This window comes from Ceratotherium simum, chromosome 38, assembly GCF_057802395.1.
Source record: "Ceratotherium simum simum isolate JZ-2026a chromosome 38, ASM5780239v1, whole genome shotgun sequence".
NCBI classification, from domain to species: domain Eukaryota; kingdom Metazoa; phylum Chordata; class Mammalia; order Perissodactyla; family Rhinocerotidae; genus Ceratotherium; species Ceratotherium simum.
The window spans coordinates 12651017-12673808 of record NC_141937.1 but is presented as its reverse complement, the minus strand read 5'-3'; the positions used below and the strand labels follow the sequence as shown (position 1 = coordinate 12673808).

At 43.3% G+C, this 22792-nt stretch overlaps 1 protein-coding gene across 6 annotated transcripts in view; it reads left to right on the top strand.

Moving 5' to 3' along the window:
• TIAM2 (TIAM Rac1 associated GEF 2) overlaps positions 1-22792 on the top strand; it is a 220996-nt gene that overhangs the window by 166345 nt on the left and 31859 nt on the right. For 5 of the 6 annotated variants that reach the window (XM_087425108.1, XM_087425107.1, XM_087425109.1 and 2 more), the window contains one exon: positions 11635-11738. In XM_087425108.1, the coding sequence (XP_087281234.1) occupies positions 11635-11738 (104 nt within the window). Of the gene's footprint in view, positions 1-8844; positions 9013-11634; positions 11739-22792 lie in introns of those variants that run through there. The other variant, XM_087425111.1, reaches the window with a different exon arrangement.

Below are 22792 nucleotides of genomic sequence, written 5' to 3'. Positions count from 1 at the left end.
GCGTGTCACCTTGGAGGGATCATGGGCTCTTCCTCTTTTGAACTCTGAATGCATTTTGTCTGTACACCTGATCTGGAAGTTAAGATTTATGCCTTGCAGCATCACTCTGTGTGCCTGTCATCATTTACCTGCTAGAGTGAAAATTCCTTGAAAAACAGGGGCTTTGAGGACTACAAAGATGTTGAAGACACAGCAGCTAGCACAATTCTTGGTGAACAGCAGGTGTTTCACTCAAATATCTGTTATGTGACAAGAAGGTTCATAGGAGTCTCTTAATGTGAAGGAAAGGCGGTATTCCTGAGAGTGGGTTCTGGGAATAAAATGATTCCTCGGAGCACATCTTGAAGCTTCCCAGATTTTTTCTTTGTAAATCCAATTGCAAAGGAATTGTGCTGAGACTTTCTCAGAGCTGAAGCCTCTGCTCTCTTGCACACATGTGTAGAGGACTCTGGGACGGCCCATGACTCTGCTTGGCTGAGAACTGTATGCCCCAGCTCCAAAGAGTCTGACTGCATATCCTGGGCGGACACGGAGCCCAGCGCATGTCCCACGTCCGCGCTGCTCTGCAACTTTAATGGGCTGACTGGTGCCCATGACATAGGCTTATTTTGGCAGGTAAACCAAAACCACAACTAAAAAGGAATGGTGGCTTGTGTATCACTAGTGTAGATCAATGCTGGTAGTGAGATGTGTTTTAAGTTTAAATTGGGGTGGTAACATTTATAAAAGACTATGGATCGGGGGTAAGGGAATCTGGGTTCTAGCTCTGAGCCCTAGGCTTGACCTTGGGCAGATGACTCTAACGCCTGTTTCCTCAACTCTTAAAGATTTTATTTATTCATTTTTTTCCCCCCAAAGCCCCAGCAGATAGTTGTATGTCATAGGTTCACATCCTTCTAGTTGCTGTACGTGGGACTCGGCCTCGCGCTGGACGGAGAAGTGGTGCCTTGGGGCGCGCCCGGGATCCGAACCCGGGCCACCAGCATCAGAGCGCACGCACTTAACCGCTAAGCCACGGAGCCGGCCCTTCCTCAACTCTTAAAATGAAGGATTGGACAAAACAGTTTAACAGTTTTCCTTCTCTAAAATTCAGTTATTTAAAGCCCCGATTTAAATGACTGTAGGAATGTGCGTTTCTTACAAAAGTTTGTGACGTGAAAAAAGCAAAGCAATGGATGCAGCATTCCATTTTGGTTTGGCGAGAAATCTCAACCTCTTTTTTTTTTTTTTTTTTGTGAGGAAGATCAGCCCTGAGCTAACATCCATGCCAATCCTCCTCTTTTTGCTGAGGAAGACCGGCTCTGAGCTAACATCTATTGCCAATCCTCCTCCTTTTTTTCCCCCAAAGCCCCAGTAGATAGTTGTATATCATAGCTGCACATCCTTCTAGTTGCTGTATGTGGGACGCGGCCTCAGCATGGCCGGAGAAGCGGTGTGTTGGTGCGCGCCCGGGATCCGAACCCCGGCCGCCAGTAGCGGAGCGCGCGCACTTAACCTCTAAGCCACGGGGCCGGCCCTCAACCTCTTTAAGTAGAATCAGGTCTTGACTGCCGTAGAGAAGGTGTTTGTTAAGCCTTCGTAGTAATAGCAGGCTGTCTCAAATATAAAGATCACAAAGAATCTTAAAAGCATTCATTATCTCTTACATCACTCTGACGGAGCAGAGATGTGTTATTAGCCTTTTACTTCCACAGCTGGGGAAATCAAGGTAAAGAGATGCATTAAGTTGCTAGTAACTTGGACAAGGTTATGGTCAATGGTAGATAGAAGAGAACTATGTTGTCTTGTCTTTCCCTCCACGTAGAGGAAAATGTCTGGATTTTAACCACTTTTTTCCCTTTTAAAGATTTCCCTATTAACATACGTAGAGTAAAACTTGGTCATGTGCCCTGCAGGAAAACCAGTGTAGATGTAACTGAATTGATGACGGCCCTTCTCTTCTCATCTGCGGGCTGGGGGTGGCAATTAGGAACTGGCTGCCTTGTGATCTTTTAGGGCTTTCTCAGTTCAGGGAAAGGGTCAGTTGTGTAGTAATAATTTCACTATCCTTGTTCTTGTGCCTTTTTCGGTAATTCACACCGCTTTTCGTTAACGTTGCACTAATGTGACCACAGAGTTCGTGTGACTCTAATTTCTCTCCTATAAAATTGGCACTGACAGTCTTACTTTCTTTTTTAAAAACTAAGTGAAAATCACATACTGTAAAATTCACCTTTAAGCGTACAATTCAGTGCTTTTAGGATATTTACAAAGTTGTGTAACCATCACCACTATCTAATTCTAGAACATTTTCATCACCTGTAAAAGAAACCCTGTACCCATCATCAGGCCCTCCTCATTCTTTCCCCACCCCTATCCCTTGACAACCACTAATCTACTTTCTATTTCTGTGGATATGCCTAATCTGGATATTCCATATAAATGGAATTGTACAGTAAACCTACTGTGCCTGCCTTCTTTCATTTAGCATGTTTTCTAGGTTCATCCATGTGTAGCATGAATCAGGAGGACTTCATTCCTCTTTATAGCTGAATAATATTCTATTTTACCCTCTTTTAATCCCACAGAACAATAGCACTTCCTGAAAGAAGGGGTTACTCAGGTGTTCTTTTTCCCATAGTACATCCCCTAATAGAATTTTGTGTGTACTTTTTTTTTAGGTTTCTTCTCAGGGTCTTTAAATAGAATTCCAATTAAGTAGTTCATAAGGGTTTTCAACTTAAATTCTACTTTATTAAAGTTGTTTAAGTCTCTGAAATGAAGTGGTGTCTGTTATAAACCCCTGAAGGTAATGAAGTGTGGCATCTGGGTGGTCCTCCTAGCTCTGGTGGGTATCAGTTTCTGGTGGAACCCAAACCTTGGTGGAAGATCTCTTTTATTGTTGACCTTGTATTATTCATGAGGGACCCAGATAAAGTCCAGTGGGAGGCCCTTTGCCTTCTTTCTGTGTACTTGAGCACACGCCTCTGTCATAGCCATAGCCATCCTGGAGAATCAGAATGTGGCTGTGACTAAATTCCCTTCTCCCCTCTTCTAAGAAGGTTGTTTCCTCCATTATGTTGTAATCAGCATGGAGGTTGCCTGCAGCACATTCCTACCCTGAAAAACCTGCCATATTCCTGTTCCTCCAAGTAATCTTTCAGACACCGAGGATATTGATCACAAGATAATTGAATCAAATCATGGCAGCCTGCTATTAAGAAACATTTACTACCAGTATTTACTTCTCTCTCTTTATCACCAGAGATCTTGCATTGTCAAGAACATCACCAAATGGAATGGGACCTCAGGTTAAGTGGACTTGGAAGATGTATGAAATTTACATTTTTCTGACGTAGTATTTACGCTATGATAGAACTTACTTCTCTGCAAGCTTAACAGTGACATTCAAACTGCTGCCTTGAATTTCCTTGACACAAGAATAATAACAATAAAGAAATGTAGAGTCCCAGATATCTTCAGAAAAGTAGATTAATTTTTATCTATACAGAAGCACATATTAATGGTGATCTCTCCATTAATGGTGTAATTTAGGACTTAACTAGTGTGTGAATGTGGTCAATTCGAAGTTATTTTTTTCTCTCACTGAATATCCATCTATTATTTCATTTAAATGGTTTTATGTTCATTCTGTTTCATTGATCGATGGTGAGTAATTCCTGGTTGACAGTGCACAGCAAGTGTCATTCATGAAAGATGTTACAAACCATTGCATTTTTAAGTAAAGCCATGAGTAAAATTTAGGGAAATCTGAGTTAATTATAAATAATCAATGCTATACAAAGTTTGCAAATTTAAATTTAAAAGTTGAGAGATTTTAAGCTCTTCTGTGCAAATGAACTCAATGTTCAATGTGCTCTCGGCACCATGATTAGTTATGATGTGTCATGAACATTAATGCAGAATTTTATAATAGTGGGTAAAGCTTGGAGAACTGAAAAAAAATCATAATTTCATATTTACAAAATGCTGTATCCTTCCACTGGCAGCTTCGATTTACCAAAATCTTTAACTTTTCTTAAAATTACATTCACACTTGTTTTTAGAAAACAAAAGATACATAAGATGAAGGAATTGAATTGGATAATTTCTAAGTTTCTTTTTAGATCTGAAATTTGTTGATTCTCTACCAGCTGTTCATTTATGGAATTGTGTAGTGGAAATTCTGAGAAATTGAAGAGAGAAATTGAGTAAATCAAGTAGATTGAGAACATAATTCACACAAACTATGTTATCTGAATGTAAGTAGATATAAAACTACAGTCATGCACTGCTTAACGGTGTTTTGATCAATGATAGACCACATATACAACGGTGGTCCCATAAGGTTAGTACCATATAGCCTGGGTGTGTAGTAGGCTATACCATCTAGGTTTGTGTAAATACACTCTATGACGTTCTTACAACAATGCATTTCTCAGAAGTATCCACATCATTAAGCGATGCATGACTGTAATTAAATGTCAAAGTTGTCTAATGCCACAGGGGATTATGTAGTTGAAAACTTAATTAAACCATTTATTATTACTTGTAACTTCTCTGATATTACTTTTTAGATTTTTTTTCAGTCTCTTTAATAGAAGATTATCTTTCTATAGTTTTCACCTTAGAGGGGTCTCAGGGTTAATGATTTAATCAACTAAAACATTTCTGAACCTGACTTGAGAGTCCCAATTAAATATGCTACCTTATTTATCTGAATGCTGTATTTTTAATTGCTCTTGTGAGCATATTTCATCTTTCTTCTGGAAGTGAGGGAGATAATATTCACTTTGCACCTGCTCTGGGCTGGGTGCTTTTTGGTGCTTTTTGCATCCTCTGATGTCACTGATCTCCCAGAGGTAAAGTTGAGATTCTGGCCACAGAGAGAGGCAGAGGTGGTTCTCAATATAGAGGGCACTGCCCACCCATGACATTTGGTTAGTTTATGGGTCCGTTTTTGGTTTTCATAATGAATTGGGGGACTGTGGCATTCAGTGGTTGGGGACATGGTTGCTGGGTGTCCTGCATGCTCAGGTTAATATCTCACACTGAAGAATTGTTCTACTGAACATTCATGTAGGTGAAAAACGTGTGTAATGGTCTGAGCCAAGAACTAGCTCCATTTTACAAATAAACACAAATTATTTTTTCCCCACAGCTATAGGGTACTTTGAATTTTCTAGCAATGCAGCAACCCAGTAAATCAAGGGAATTTTGTCCTTTGTTTGTTCAGAACTTTGTCAAGATTTTTTGCCCTTTTAGAAAATCATGTTAGTGATGGCAGTACCCCATAATGCATTTGAATCTCCACCAAGACACACTGGCATCAGTCTGTGACAAAGTAGAGACATTTACCATGATTGTCTGTGGTGTAAGCATTGGACAGCTTCATCATGGCTTCTAGAGAGGTTGCTCCCAAGCATTTACATGTTGAAACACATTTTTTTAAATTACAAATTACTTTCCATTTATTTTTCTCCTTGCATTATTATTAGGGCATTGTATTGCTTTTTGTGAAATTATGTATGGAGATAGATGATATTAAGAATGAATTTTATTTCAGCATAGTAAAAGTACATATTATCCAAAAAGGGGCTTTGGATCTGATAGTATTGAGAATGAGTGTCCTACAATGTGTGCTTTGAAGCATGAAAAGCATAGTTTAAAAATAATTTCCATTCTCATTGCCTGTCTTTTCAGTGTACTTCACATGAATCCTCAGCCCTCAGATTGAAGCAGGGCCTTTTCTGATGCTATGACTACCATCATTATTTTCTAAACAAAGTCTTATTGTACCTAATGGGGAAAACAAATGTTCTCCTCTTGATACCAAACCTCTTAATCTCAGGTCTGTGCCAGATGCACAGTAAGCCAATCACGGAAACAGTGGTGCTTGGAGACACAGAAAGGTTTATTTGAATTGTCCAAAATGAGAAGGCGGGAGAGTAGGTTCTTTCAGATCTGACTTAACAAAAGAAGGAAGCAGAGGGTCTTTATAGGGCTGAGGGGCTTGGGAGGAGGCATTTCAGGAAAACAAAGGGGAAGTCCATCTTTCTTTCACTTCAGATAAGACCTTGGGCAACCAGACTTCTTTGTGTCAATAGCAGCTGGGAGCTGGTTATCTGGTGGTGGTAACTTCCTTAAAGGCATTCTTTTTCCTCTGCAAAATGAGCTCATAAATCCTTCTGACCCTTGAGTCACCCCTTTGGTTAGGCAAGAATACAACCAATTTGCAAGCAGTAATTATGTGTAGGCTATGAAGCAAGCATTTGGCCTCAACAAATACATCTAGCGGGGACTGAGGTTATTAACTTCTTTTTGTCTCTGTGTGTGTTGGGAACAAGGTTGGAGGGTAACCATGTTCTTATGGAATATTTACAGTAACCTTCAGGTACCTGGCTTCACTTTCTTGTTTTTGGCCTCAGGGATTGCTATCATCTTGAGATGTTAACCCAATTCCTCTTATAGTTTCTTTTTCTGACAATGCAGGAGGCATTCTCAGACTTTTGGGTAGAAAGTTCTGGATCATTCTTTTCTAGGAACCAGCTGTCTGTCCTCTGGAGGCCGGCTCCTGGCTGCCACACAGGCAGAGTACCTCGCCTACCCTCCTTACAACCAGAAGCTGCCTAGTGTCTCCAGGCTCTGCTGGCAGCCAGCTGGGTGGGTGTCCGGGGACTGGGAAGAACTTGTTGCCTCTTCCTTTGCTACCTGGTTGAGCAAGGAGCAGGCAGCCAGCAAGACTGGGATTATGGGATGGCATCAGCTAGATGAGCCAAACATCATAGCTGCCTGTGAGCAGAGTGAGAGCTCCAGAGGAGTAAGTAGTAGGTGGGAAACCAGCAGGGACACTACCACACGCCCAAGACCTCCCCCAGCCTTCCTAATGCCACCCATTTTCAAAGAATCCCCCTTTTGCATATCAGAGTTAGCACCTGGATGTGCTGGTGCTTCTTAACACCATGGGGGACTACATGGCAAAGCCCACACTCCTGCATGTTAACTACGCTAGATGGGTTTTGGAAGTGATGTAAATATATGCTTTGAATTCACATTACCAGCTCTGTGGGCGAGGCAGCCTTCACTTGAGCATTTCCTGATGTTTCTATTTTTAAGTTGATACCCAGGTTGTTACTTGAACACAGGTTTTGCCCTTTAATTCTAAAGGATTTGGGGTTGCCAGCGGCTTGGCTGACAGTGGCACTAGTGGGCTCTGCACTGATGCACAAAACAGGAAGACACTGAGTTACTAGGTGTCTGATATGTGAAGCCTGACGTTTCCCTAGTTTTCTGTAAGGAACTGTAGGGCGTGCGGGACAGCAGGAGGCAGTCATCTTCCGGGATAGCCTGCCAGGTGTGTCGTCACTCTCCAAAACATGTGTTTTGGTTAAAGGAGAAAGATGTCTGAGCCTGGTTTCAAGTATGGCACCTGACATGGTACCTGGTACCCAGTGGGTGCTCAGTGCTCAGCACCCATCTGACGAGGGAATAAATAAATTGAATGATAGGTCCAAATGGAGGACCCGAGACTAGGACTTGGGTCGATGCAGCTCTGCTCCTGCAACTGCTGAGTAGAAGAAGGTCTTGTTGGCCATGTTAGATGTTAGATGTTTCAAATTCTAAGATCTCACCTCAAATAGTTAATTTCCACAAGGAACAAGATGAGACAGACAGAAGGGTATGTTCACCGGATATAAATAGATGTCTTGACTTGAATTTGTAATTCTGTTATTTTTCATTATTTACAATCATATTGGCCAAAGACTCTTCTGGAGTGAGTCTGAACATCTGTACTGTAGCATGCTGAGCACGAGGTGGGCAGGAGGCACATGCTTATCGTTATCTGATAGGGATAAAATGTCCTAACATGTGTCATAGTGAATATGTCCATACGAGGAGGCTCTCCCAAGGTGGAAAGCAGATTTTGGGTTGGGAAGGGAAAGATATATTTACTCACTTAAGCAGCTGATGCTCAGGACGTGGGCAGAGGCTAAATGGGGCTATACATAGGCTTCTGGCACCCCGGACAGGATGTCAGTGTAAGGCCTGTTTGAAACAGCTTTGTAAATATGCATTCGAATTTTACTGGTCTACAATTCTTTTTTAGCCAGTCTGCTATTCTGCCAGAACCTAGTTTGTTCTCATTTCTCTTCTAGAAAGAATGCTAAGGGCATACTTTTTACGGGGATACAGGTCCTGGTGAGGTTTGAGGCTCCTGGAGCGAGGTCTGCAGCCGTGGACCCTGTCACACTCAGCGTCCCCTGTGCTTTGTCATCTCCAGAACAGCGTTGGCACATTGCTGGTGGGGTTGGAAAAGAAAGAAGTCACTGCAGAGACTATGTTGATGCTCAGATACCATTCTGCCTCTGTGACATTTGGGTGGTGGAACAGCCCCGAGATTTCCTGTCTTGGCAGGGCTCAGGAACTGCCCAGAGCTGCCTCCTCCTCTTGGATGCCCGGGGCCAGCCTTAATGGGAGTTGGTTCCTGTGATCCATCCTGTCCAAGCTCATGCCTCAGACAGGATCCAAGCTACACCAAAGGCTCCCTGAGGGGAAGGGTACTGAAGTTGATAGGGGAGCCTCACTGATTCATAGCAAAGCCTTTTATCCTGGGACAGGCAGGGTTTTGATAGGAAGGATATCAAATGTTATGTTACCAGGTAAACCTTTTGCCTTTGTTAGAGGTAAAAAGTGGTTTTGGGAGTTTTCAGCATTTAAGTTCCAAAGTTTTGTGAATATATTGAATGGATGACTCAGAATTCACTTGGCACCTGCTTTTGACATCAGCCATGTTATTTTCACTCGCATCCATCTGCCTCCTCCCGGCTCCAGAGCTCCTCATGCCCGTGCCGTCTCTGACATCTTCAGGGGATGCGAGGCCGCCTTCATCCTTGCATCTGCAGAACATAGTACATCCCTGACGTAGAGCAGGTGCTGTAGAAGTCTTCATCATGAATAAATGCATCAGTTGTGTGTCATATTTCCTGTACCTGATACAACTCTTTGGAGATACCAAAGCTCTTCATTTACAAGGTAAAGGCAGCAATCATGAAAATTTGATTCTGTTACCTAGGTAATGTACTTTAATATTATATGGCTTCTGTGACATTGCTCTTTCTTGATTTCCTTATACTTCTCTGACTATTACTTCTCTATAAAGAGAGGTACCTCCTTTGAGGGCCTCTCCTCTCCTGCGCCCTGTGATTGGCATTTTGCTAAGATTGGTTCTCTCCTAGGTACTCTTCCTGTCTCCTTCTGTGCATTCTCCCTGGGGGCGCCATCCATCTCCGTGGCTTCACTGCCAGGTGTACTCTGATGACTCCAAATCCACATCCGTGTGCAGAGTTTTCCTGGATGACTTGACTCTTGTGCGCCTGCCATCAGATGGCCCACGTGTCTCAAGCTCAGCATTGCCAAAGCTAAGCTTGTGATTCCCACTCCCACCCTGTCCTGTTCCCCATCTGCCCAGCCACTTCAGGTGTAAAAGCCAGGCATCTGCCTTGATACCTTTCTTTTCTGTATGTCCTTCTACGAAGTAGGTAGCAAAGAGGAGACCCGCAGGTCTACCTGTGGAGACTCGGTATTCACTTCACATCTTTGCTGTGACTATCCTGTATTCGTCTGGGTCCCTACACCTTGTACCCACAGTGTGGCTGTGACTCTCTGACCTATGTTTTTCCCAAGGTCTTGCTTCTATCAATTCCTCCATCCCAGGGCCCTCTCTCCGCCCTGCCCCACTCTCTCAGCTGCAGCCACGCTCAACAAGTTCCCAGATCTGCTGACCTCTTCCTACAATTTGCCTGTACTTAGCTGCCTTCTGGTCATGGAATCCCTTCTCCCCACCCTGCTTGGTCTTCAGCTTTAAAAACAAACACATACCCCTCAGATTTAAAGACTTTGCTCAAGTGTCTCCTTTGCTATGAAGTCATTTAGGGCCCCAAGGACAATTAACTTCCTTCCTGAGTATGCCCACTCAACCCTGTGTGGACTTCCCTCACATCATCTGTGACATTGTGTTGTACTCGGGTCTCTGTCTCCTCCTCCCTCACCAGTCACCTCCCCCCAGACTAGAAGGTCACCTTGAGAGTAGCAACTGCATCTCATTCATCTTTGTATCCCCAGCACCTAGCACAACACCTGGAAAATAGCCAGTGCATGTTGAATGGATGGATGGAAAGGTGCATTTATGCTGAATACAGGAGGCTCTTTTCTTTTGTGAATTCTGTCAGTTGGTCTCCGTTAAACAGAGGTGCACACAGTAGCCTAAGGAGGCAGTGATGGAAGAACAGTGGTAGATCACTTTTGGTTTAGGGTCTAATCTTGCTTCCCATACAGTCAGCCTGCTGGTGAATGGACTGCCTCTGTGGTGTGGTGTTGGGGGCCTGGGAGAGGTGAGCCCAAGTATCCCCACCTGTCATTGCTACCCAAATTTTTCCCAGGGATGGCTCGTGCTTTTGTGATCAGCACTGCCTTATCCGGGCTAACTTACTCTACACCCAACAACAATGAAGTGTGACTTGGACTATCTGGTCCTTTTCTGGTTGGAGTTAGGGTGTTGGAAGAGGAAATTGGAGCTTTAGAATACTGTAGACCATGCAGATGTTTTCTTTAGGTCTTCTCTTGTCTTAGAAGCAAGTGCCTGTGTAGTAATTGGTGATGTCAGCATGGATCATGGTCTGGCATTCCTATGCATTAGTTTTATCAACTGTCTAGGGCTCCCAGAGCTTCTAAGGGTCTCCTACAGACCATTGTCCTTGCCCTCATCATGCTGGATGGTTTCTTTGTCAATATCTATTCGTGCCTTTTTGGCCTAGATCAACTCAGACAGGTAGGAGATCGTGACTTCTTGTTGTAGCTGACTGGGATCAGAAGCCATCTGGTTCACCTAGTTGAAGGGACAGTCCACCAAATATAATAATTAGAAGGGAAACCTATGTTATATTTTGATAGAGGCTAGTTTTTCCATCTTTCTTGAATTTGTTAGTTTGAGAACCACTGGAAAGAATTGGTGAGGATGGCACGTGTGTATCATCATAGGCTGGCAAACTACGTGCTCTTCCTATGGTTAATATTATTTCTGAACCCTTACTCTGAAGTTAGCAAAGGTTTGCTGTGTCTCTGGGCACTTTCAGTTTAGGATGAAATTGTGGTTGATGTCAGAAAAAGAAGAATCATGCTTGCAAATGAGCAAGTTGTGGGTTGTAATAAGAATCTGTGATATCACATCATTGGTTTTCCAAAATATGCCTGGTGATTTTGCCCTCACTTAGCCAAAAATAGAGAGGTACCAACAATGGTCACTGCTCTTTGATTCTTGGTCTGAATAAAGTATTTAAGGTCAGAGCTTAGCGAAGTATAATTTGCACAGCATCAGGAAAAGTGACAGGGCATTTAAGTCATCGTTTTGAATGGTCATTGGTCTCCTTTGACCAAAACAGTCAGAAGATATTGTTTCTTCAATCAGTGAGAACATCTGTTCAGAAGAGCAGCTATATGCATGTTGTAACTTCAGGGTCATAAGAACCACAGTGTACTTCTAGGTTGTTGTTGTTTTCTCTCCTCTTTTTCTTCATGTGAGCCTTTAAACCAGTCATAATTATTCTTTGCAAATGGCCAAACTCACTTTTATGCACGTTTTTTTCACTTCTCATGTAGATTTCAGCAACGTCCCTGACATCACAACTGGCCTGAAAAGGAGTCAGACCGATGGCACGCTGGATCAGGTCTCCCACAAGGAGAGAATGGAGCAGACATTCAGGGTAAGATGCTGTCCCAGACCTCAAACGAGGGCCCAGCAGACAAGCATTAATTCCCACCTTCACCTGAGGCGGGGAAAAACAAATGGAGTTATTCTATCCCTAGGTCCAGCAGTTGAAGCAAAGATTTTTTTTTCCTTAAAGAAAATAGTTTCCTTATTCATTTGAAGTGAAGTACTAAGAGGAACCATTGACTCCACCCAGACCTCCTCCACGACTTCTGGTATGCCACCAAAGAGCAATGCAAACGTGGCCATTCCTACGTCAGGACGGTTTTGACGAGGAAAATCTAAGCTTGGGTATTCTCAAAGTCACATTAAATTACTATTCCATTCATTTTCTACATTTTTTTTTTTTTGGCCGAAGATAAATTATTTTTGGAATGTTGTCATTTTGATGTGGTAAAATCTATAAAACATAAAATTTGCCATTTTAACCATTTTTAAGTGCACGCTGCAGTGGTGTTAAATACATTCACAATATTGTGCAACCGTTACCACTATCCATTTCCAGAACTTTTTCATCATGCCAAACAGAAGCTCTGCACTCATTAGACAATAACTCCCTGTTCACCTCAGCCCCCCAGGCCCCTGATACCCTCTATTATACTTTCTATCTCATTTGCCTGTTCTAGGTACCTCACGTGAGTGTGATCTGTACAATCTTTGTCCTTTTTGTTTCTGGCTTATTTCACTTAGCATGATGTTTTCAAGGTTCATCCACATTGTAGCAAGTGTCAGAACTTCACTCCTTTTTATGGCCAAATAATACTCCATTATATGGATATACTGCATTTTGTTTCTTCATTCAGCTGTTGAGGGACATTTGGGTGCTTTCCACCATTTAGTAATTGTGAGTAATACTGCAGTGAACACTGGCATACAAATATCTGTTTGAATCCCTGTTTTCAGTTCTTTAGAGAATGCACCAAGGAGTGGAATTGCTTGGTCATATGTATGGTAATTCTATGTTTAGCCTTTTGAGGTGCAGCCCAACTGTGTTCCACAGCGCCGCACCATTTTACATTCCCACTAGCAATGTACGAGGGCTCCAGTTTCTCCACATCCTTGCCAACGCTTGTTATGTTCCATTCCTTTCCCTCATTTTTAACTGTTCATAGTCAGCTATCCTTTCAGAAATGGCCTGATTGACGTGATCTGTTTTAATACACAGTCCAGTTTTAATTGATTTTGAAGTTATGACTGTTTTATATTTCTTGCTTTTGTCTTAAATACAAAATAAGAATGGAGGAAATGTAAGCTATGACAGGTATTTAAATAAAACTTACAGCAGGACCATTCCCCTGTTGGGTTTAGACGATACTACCAGGAGCCCGGCCCTTGGTGAGTGGCCATGTGGCATACCTTTTGGTGACAAGTGACATTCAATGTGAGAAGGGTGGATCAGGTTAGAGCCCTGCCAGCTTTAGAGTGGATTCCAGTGGCCCCGGGCACTAGCCTTCTCCTCTCCTCTCCTTTCCTTTTCTTACCCCCTGCTCTCTCCTGCCATTCCCTATCCACCTCCTCCAAAATCTCCCTTCTCTTCTCTTCTCTTCCTCATACAAAGCAAATACTCAACTGCCTTCACTAGTCTGGTTATGCCCCCAGGACACAATTTCTTTTACTAAACTGAAATCATCAGCATTTTTAGTCTTACTCTGTTCTATCTTTGGCAGGTTATTTACTTTTGAGAACCCAGTATTGTAGCTAATAGTCATCATTTTTTTTTGAAGCAATAGACCATAGAGAATTAAATAGATATGTTTTGATTGCTTTGTCTTAAATTTTTTAAAAAAGCCAATACTTCTGAAACACTCAAGAAGCTGGGCTGTCTATTTAAGGTAAGTGTGCCCATGGGGCACCGTGCAGTGTGGCAGCTTGGGGAAGTCACGTAATGCCATTAGGAATGATGGTTTCCTTTCTGTTAGAGTCTATTTGAGTCCCACATTAAAGTTCTTAAGAAGGAAATTAAATTCTTTTCCAAATTTTATTTTAAGATTCAATAAAATAAATATGCAAGAAGTTACCACCTTACGGGCATTTCCAATTCTATTATTTAACAATGCCTATTATAACTAAACAAAGCATTTACAAAATGAACCTTGGAGCATCAGTTAGAAATTTAGAAAAGGAGAGCCAGCCCTGATGGCCTAGCAGTTAAAGCTTGGTGCTCTCACCGCTTCGGGGGCCTGGGTTTGGTTCCCAGTCACAGAACCACACCACTCATCTGTCAGTTGCCATGCTATGGCAGCGGCTCACATAGAAGAACTAGAAGGACTTACAACTAGGTTATACAACCGTGCACTGGGGCTTTGGGGAGGAAAAAAAAAAGAGAAAAGAAGAAGATTGGCAACAGATGTTAGCTCAGGATGAATCTTCCCCAGCAAAAACCGTTACAAAATAAAAAGGAAATGTAGAAAAGGAGTGAAAGCTGCATTTCAGCTTGAAATTGGAGCTATCTGAACTTGAATTTTCATTGCTAAAATGGTTAAAGAAGAAGGTAAATGTGCAAATACCAAAGAACACAGAAGGAAAAAAATACTGAAACAGTATATTAGCATGTTGGGCATTTGCTGTTAAATTCCTCTCAAGTCTAAAGTAGTTATTATCTCACTTTTTTCAAATTTGAAGATATCCAACTACCTATAATAGTGGATTTCAGTACATTTTTAAGAAATTCTAGTGAAACGCCTAGCGGTTACTCAGTTCACATGTTCTCTGTTCCTTGGGAGAGAAGAATCAGTGACCATCAAAAGTAGCAGTTGTGGGGCTGGCCCGGTGGTGTAGTGGTTAAGTTCGTGCGCTCCACTTCAGCAGCCCGAGGTTCGCAGGTTCAGATCCCAAGCGCCGACCAACGCACCTCTTGTCAAGCCATGCTGTAGCAGCATCCCATATAAAGGAGAGGAAGATGGGCACGGATGTTAGCCCAGGACCAGTCTTCCTCAGCAAAAAGAAGAGGCTTGGCAATGGATGTTAGCTCAGGGCTAGTCTTCCTCACATACACACACAAAAAGTATTAGTTGTGATGGATATTAGTGAAAAGAAAGTTTTCAATCTAAGACAAAAAAAGTTTTTTGTTCTGTGTTATTATTATTGTTAGCCTCCTAGAAACATCAGGTTATGTCTAAAAGCAATCCTTTTCTGTTTTCCAAATGGTGATGTTGGAATTCTACAATGCGTGCCCAGTGTGTGTGGGCATGGATCTGTTGGGGTCATCCTGGTGCTGTCCCATGGTGTCCACAGGAGGGGGTCATCTCCAGAGAGGAGACCTGCCTCCCGGGCTTCCTGCTCTGGCCCCTTGAGCCTTCCCAGGGGTCATTAACTTCTTTTCAGATTAGACCCTGATTGAACCTGGGTTGTTTGGGGTATTTTACTAACAATATTCTAGACTTTGGAATAAGGAATAATTTCCCTTGAAAATGAAACGCACCCTGGCTTGATGCAGCACAGCTGTAAGTAGGGCTTTTGACAGCCCCGCAATTTCTGCAAATGGTTCATAATTGATTGCCTTCTTTCTCTTCGAGGGTGCCTATTACTGTCACGGCTCTTTGTGTGGCCCTGTCAACCTCTCCTGTGTGGGGGATTTTTTTTTTCAGGATTGTTAGCAATTAGCTTGCACTATTGTAATAGTTTGGAGTTTGAAAGGAATAAACAATTTCTCTTTGGGTGAGGGGGTTGAGCTTCTGGTTCATTCTGGGAACTTGAGGTGTGTTGAACAGTCCCTGCAGAAATGCTGCTTGTGTTCTGTTTTCGGCTCTCTGAGCTGACTCTGAAGAGGTGGCACTTCATGGTTCTGTCGTCTCTGCGTGTACCCTAACCTGGTGCCTTCCCAGGGCGGGCAGGCTCCCAGCTTGGGTGGAAATGCAGAGGAAGGGGGTGAGCCTTCCCCAACCACTGGTGCTGCCTTGGAGGAAGAGCTTGGTGGCGCTAGGACATCCTTGTGAGTGTGACTTGGAAGAACAGTTGGGGATTTTTTCATTGCCTGGGGATGAGAGTGAGAGAGAACGTGGGTCTCACTCATTTCCCAACAGCTGACTGTAGATGTAATCGTCTCTCCCGGAGGGAGCAGGCTTCTTTGAACTTTTCCTTTTCATGTACAGCGTGTAAGTAAACGAGGCTTTGATTCTCAGGGATGTGGATTCTGATCCAAATGTAGCATGCTTGCATGGTTTCCTTTTCTCTGCCTTGAAAGTCGATTTTACTCTAAAATGTCTAAAGACTGTTATGCAGGTGAGAATATAAGCCTTTCTTTCCAGAAGGGATCCTGACAGGAATCTTTAAGCGCTCTTGACAGCGAAGGAGAAGAGAATTTCTTTTGGATGCTAGTTGTTCTGTGGCACTGTCAACTTCTCCTTTCTCATTCCAAGGATGCATAGGTCTTTAAATGGATCTCTGAAATAGTTTTGTCCTTTTGAAATATAAAGATATCAGCAAGTCCTAGGGAAATTTTCAATATTTACTCTGTAAAATACATTTGAAAGAGAGAGGAATCATTTGAAGACTGGAAATAATTTTATGCTTTGTAAAATTTTGTTGGAGTGTAGCACAGACTTGTATTGGGCTTAATGCTATAAAAGAAAATCCACAAAAGCGAAACCCGTTTTCTACAAGGTAAGCGAGTTTTTACTTTAGTTATTCCTGATTGAATATTTTTTCAGCTTTTTAGAAGAATTTTATGTAATCGCCTAGTGTAGCTCTGGCAGCGATTATTTTTACAGTTTGTAGGTGTCGTGTTGATAGAACAGGGAGCATCGAGAATCTGGAGATATACAGCATGATGACTGTGTGTTGTGCTCTTTGCAATTTAATCATGTTGAAGATATCTTTTGTCCTGTTTATCTTTTCAAGGTAGAAAAAAGGGACATACACTATTAGTTAGGTTTTAATACACAGCATGGACATAATTTGCATTTAATTTTTAATGCCTGCTCACCCACTTAGCTTAACCTTTTGAGTTTTTCACATGAATTGCTTTTAAGAGTTTGCATATCTAAGAAGCTGAAGGAAAAGAAAAAGATTATTGGACTCATGATTTGTTTTCTGGCATTCTCAAATTATACATCTTTCTTACCTTTCTTTGAGTCTTCTGCATTATTTCAAGATCTGTTTGGTTGTAAGGTGTTTTTGTTAAAAAGTCATATTAAGATATAATTTATTTATAAATAGTAGTCTTTCTGCATGGCTGTTATTCAATAGATTAATATAATCATGATCTTTTTTAAACTAAACACACCTATTTCTAAATGTATGTCATCTGACATAATTCCTATATGAATGACAGAGAGAGAGCATCCTCAAAGCAAACCCATTGTCCCTGAAAAATAGGGTCTGATGTTCTGCAGTAGAGAGGCAATAATCTTTCACAACGATTGAATTCCAGGTAGCCTTTTCTTGTAGGCAGTGGTATAATGGAAAGAACTCTTGACCTGATGGTTGGAAACTTGAATCTGTATCCTGGTCCACCAGGCTTTTCCACTGTGTGACCTGGGGCAACGTACCCAACCCTTCTGAGCCTCTGTGTCTCACCTGCAGGTAAAAAATAACAATACCACCACCCCTGTGCTGTTGAGAGGATCAGGTATGACTAGAAGCACAAATATGAGAGATTATTAGGCTAGAAGATCCCCCTTCCCAATGTGTCTCATACACATACATGTTTTTGAATACTTTCCCCCTTTGCTCACCTAGTGCATGACTTAACCATCTTGGCTGCCTGCCCCGTCTTCTTGATGTTAGTGTCAGTGGTCAAATCCTGCTGAGCTGTCCCATGGGATAAAGAAGAATTGGAAATCAAGGGCCTTGGAAATTGAGTCCTCTTAGCTCTTTGTCATCTGCATGAAGACAAAGCCTGCCCACCTTTTAGCTTATTTTTCTCGTGTAGAGTGTTGTCAATTGATCACCTTTTCTGAATAGTTGCCTCAAATGACTAAATAAAAATAGTATGTGTTCGATCTGCCCTTATCTTTAGCAGGAGTGGGCTGTGAATATCAAGATGCTTAGTGAAGCCTTGGAGACTGGCAGTCAAGGAGGTCTGCCAGACTTTTTGCCTTTTGGAAGAGAGTTGCCACTTCAGGGCACAGAGAGGTGCCAAGGACACAGGCTGAGAAGGATCAAAGTTGAGCTGAGTTTTCCACCAGCTCTCAAATACATTATTCTGCTTTACTAACACCATGCTTCCTTTTGGCGGGGACTTGGCAAGTTGGTGGACTTGTTTGAAGTGATTGTGCTTAGTCTTCATTGGAGTCTGAGAGGCCATCTGATCTCTTTGTAGTTAGTTGGATTTTTTTTTTAATTTCCATTTTCCTAGCTCCAGGGTATTAGTGCCCTGCTCTTCTTGGTCTGTTCTTGATCATCAGGGCTGATGTGTTGGGAAGATGCCAACTCTTTGCTGGGATGGCAGGAAGGGACATCGCTGCAGCATGAAGCACTCAAGAGCCCTGTCCTCTTTGTTGCCAAGGGTCACTTACTTATTCAGCAGGCTTAGAGATGTCACCCACAGTGTCAAATGAGAAAAAGAAAGAAGGAAAGAAAACCAAATCCCAGGACAGGGTGTAGGGAGGCCAGCCGTGAGCAGAAGCACCGAGCTTGAAGTGTGGGGTGGCGTCGAGCACTCAGAAGTGACCACTGAGCAGGTAGCTGCATGGCGGCCAGTTGGGAAGGGAGAGCTTGTCCAGCAGGAGGAGGACGAATAATGGAGTCGACAAGAAGGCACTGGGAAGAAATGTTGCTGCTGGTGACCTCTCTCTCCACTTCCTCTCACAGCAGCTTCCTCCCAACCCCAGCCCCTCAACGTGACTGTGGGACGGGGTCCTCCACGGGTTTATGCTAGGCCAAGTGTGTCCCTGGACCGACACAAGCTGAAAAGTGGGAGGAGGGCTGTTGCCATTGGCTGAGCTGTGGGCTAAGGGCCCAGAGACACAGCAACTGCCAACCACAGGGTGATGCCTGATGAGCGCTCAGCGGTCTGTGCCTTTGCCAGCGAGGCTTTTAGAGCTCAGACACTGGGACTGCCTATTGAGTGAGACTTTGCTGGGGTTGGGGTGTGGGGACCATGGGAGGCTGCGAGTTTGCTGCAGATGTGGCACAAGGCTTGTGTGTTCTGTATTAATTTAGAATACACATATGTTTAGGCAGCAGAGTATGTGAGACTGGACCAGACTGTTCTGGAAGCCAGGCTGCTCTGTATTAGCTCTGGGGGACCTGGGGCGAGCCACGCCCTCAGCTCTCTTGTCTCCTGATCTGTGAAGTGTGGACCATACCACCTGACTCACAGTGAAGCTGGAAGGAGTAAGGTCATTTAGTCCCTTTCTTCCATTCCCTTTCCCTCCTGGGTAACTGTGGCTTTCCTGTTCCCACGGCTGGTTTCCCTTCCAGCCTCTTTCTTCCCTCCTTCCCCTTTGGCCCCTCAGCACTTTTCCTTCCTGCCTTCTTCTGTCCCCTGCTTTCTCATTCTCCTCCAGACTTTCCCTTTTCACCCTGTTTTTCTGGAAAAAAGAAAAAGTTGTTATTGCAAATCACCTTCAGAGTCACAAAATGAAAAAGAAAAAAAGAGAAAGTCATGAAGAGGCAGTGCAGAGAGCTCTGTGTGAGTCACCGTGGGGTGGGCTGGGGGATCAGGCCTGTCAGGTAGAAGCGGGCTCTGGAATTAACTTGTGTGGAAGCAGCCCAAGTGCTGAAGGGATAATTACACCCCATTCCTCGCACTGCTGGGACGATGACTCACAGGAAAGTGACTTGGAGACTTCCTAGAGCTGAGGCCACACAAAGGTTTGACCCTGACTGAGCGGAGGCGTCTTATGGACATGCCTGGTCTTCACCTCGTGACTTGTGTGCTGCATTTACTTCTGGTGCAGGCCTCTCCTTTGAAAGAGTGGGGGCTGTGATTATGCTCCCATCTTCTCGGAGATGGGACTGTAAGAGGGATGTGTTTGTCCTTTCCAAGGCAACAAAGGTTAAGTTCAGAGTAGCCAGCCAGCTCCCTGCAGCCTGGCTGGTGGGACTGGATCCCCAGCCAGGCTCCTTGACATCTCATCTTTCCTTCTGGCATGGCTGGACAGGTCAAGACGGGGCCGGACAGCAAGTTCCCCAGGTTCTGTGTTGGTTGAAGAGTGGGCCATACGCTTTTAGCTATGGTCATGGGAGAGAAGTCGTAGCGTTCCTCCATCTTCCATCCTCACCCTCTGTGGCATTCAGCCCTCCATTTCTCCATCTTTCTATGCTTCCTGGATTGGAGATACAGAGTTGTGGAGACCTCAGTATAATTTTGCTTTTTGGAGGAGAAAAAAGCAGGGAGTCTGAGTTTCTCCGGCCAAACCCTAACCTCAGTAAACACCATTTGCAGGCTCTTACATATTCTCAGCGGAGGCCGTCTGGACATAAGGTGGCCTCAGAGGAAGAACACATGGGATTTTGCCCCAAGTCTTACACTGAAGTCCCTTTGTCCTTGGAAAAGTCATCAAGCTTCTGCATCTATGAGGGGTGGGTCTGCCAGTCTTGGAGGCCCATCCTGGCTCTGTCTGTCTGTCTGTACTGCTCTGACACCTCTCCCGGTCTGCCTTTCTGCCTCAATATCTGATCTAAAGCAGAATTTTGCTTGACATAGCCTTTTTTCCTCATGAATATGGAGAGCTGCTTAAAAGAAAATAAAGTTGGGAAGAACTCGGAATTAGCAGTGGTCATTCATTGTCCTTCACATAGTTATTGACATTAAAATCTCTAAGATTTATGTAGGTTTTAAGGTAATGGTAAGTGAAGGTGAGGATGGGTAGATACTTTATTCCCATATCCACTCTGGTCTTTTTTTTTTTAATTTTATTTATTTATTTTTTCCCCCAAAGCCCCAGTAGATAGTTGTATGTCGTAGTTGCACAGCCTTCTAGCTGCTGTATATGGGACGCGGCCTCAGCATGGCTGGAGAAGTGGTGCGTCCGTGCGCGCCTGGGATCCGAACCCGGGCCGCCAGCAGCGGAGCGCGCACACTTAACCGCCAAGCCACGGGGCCGGCCCTCCACTCTGGTCTTTTACTCTCTTACTTTGTTTAGGAAATTATTGAGAGCAGACCATTTGAGAATCTGATGAGAGCTACGGACTCTTAGAAAATTGCTCATGTACATCAATTCCAAGGAGTTCACTCATCTTATGATGTTTACCCATGGATTAGCCCCTTAAGGATCTACAAACTCTAGGTTCATAATTCTCACTTTGAGTAAACATCTGCATAGCCTAGCTTCTGCCTTGACTTAATATTATTGACGTTACAGAACCAATTATCAAGTCCCTACAATATGAAAAGCCCTGTGTTTGTTTAGTCAAGTGGCATTTTGAGCTTTGTTTTTATCTTCAAGTCTCATTGATCGGATGGGATTGGCTATTAATGCTTTATTTTTTTAATGTGCTAAGAGACATTGAGGAGCGTAAAATAAATAACGACCCCTCCCTCGAAGACAAGTAAATTATTGGGTTGAGACCAGAAGAGACAACACTGATGGTGTTGGTTAGACATCTTTGGATTGTTGAACACCAATTGCTACATCATGTGCTGGTGTTGAAGCATCTGAAAAAGTTTTATTTTCTGTAATTAGTGAAAAAAGTGATTTTTTTCGGAACATGAATTTAAATTTTGATTCCGAACCAAAATTTTCTAGAAATCACATTAGTGAAATAAACAGCCACCTGAGGGACCGGGCAGGAGTGGTTTATGTGCTCAGTTCACGGGAGGATTAGGCAGCAGTTTCTCCTGTGTTTCTCCTCCGAGGGCCCCGAGGGGAGAACTTACCCCTGGCCACTGTCACATCAGCAAAGGAGCTGTTTTTGTTGCTGGTCACTCCTTTCCTTTTCTTTTGAAGGAATAACAGCCACGGTTACAGTCTAATCTTGCCTGGCCAGTAGGTGGGCACCATGAGTCTTAACAATTTTCTCCTTAATATTTACCAAGAATGGGGTTGGTGTAGAGTCACACTGTTCATTCATTCATTAAAATCTCCTGCACAAAGGCCTTCTCAAATGTTAGCCATTAAGAGGGCCAATCATGTTGATGCCTTCTTTAAATATTTTGTGTGCTTAGAGGTTGTAGTCAAATGACATCTTTGATTATGCGAGATACATGAAAATGTCTTTGAGTCTTTGTGCTTTGTTTATGCCTTTTATCACTCATAGCAGATTCTCACCTTTTAATAATGTCCCAGCTGTACATGGTAGCTGCTTTCAGGTTTTAAAAAAATAAGTTCTGAGAAATTGTTCTGGGTTATTTTGTAATTTCCTCTCTAGTCTCAGCTCTGAGTAGACTTAGGTGCCACTGTCTGTTTGGGCCTGGGCGGTGGAGGGAGCGGAGGTCATGGAGAAACTTCCTAGGAAAGCTGCACATGAGCACACCTTATGGTGTTTTCACATCTCAAATACCAGCTTCTGATTGCTGAGAGCAAAGACTGGATTATTGGTTTTGTAAATCGGTCTCCTGCTGTTCTTGATAATAGCACGAACGGGCAACGAGAAATATATTTGTCACTAATATGGGAAACAGGAGAAAATTGAAGGTATGTCTTTAAAGGTGCCCCCCATTCTCTCTTTTCTCCTTTCATTCTCTTGTTGTTGTCACCTCCTCCTTCGCTCTTATTTTGTCTGTTCCGCTTCCAATGCCTCCCCCTTCCTCTGTGATTCGCCTTCCTTTGCACTCTCTAATTCTTTGCTGCCACCTAAGTTCTCTTGTGTTTTCAGAAAACAGATGTTAGATAAGGAAGCTCTCTGATGTGCAGTTGCTTAAAAAGTTCTGGCCTGGCACTTGCACAGGCTGGGGTTTCATTGCTAACTGCTTAGAAACCGCAAGTGTTGCATAACTTGAGGAGTCCTGCCGTCTTCCTACCTCTCAAGCTGCTTTGGGCCGGCTTTGGAATTTTCTAGAATCCATTACCTTCATGGTTCATTCAGTCACAAGATAAAGGGTAATCAGATGAGAAGACTGGCCTGGGCCACATTAGCCTGGTGATTGCAGGCATCAGGATGGGGCAGGATGTGCATGCTCTCCTCCCAGTTGCCTAGTGAGGTCTTGAATACGATGGCTTT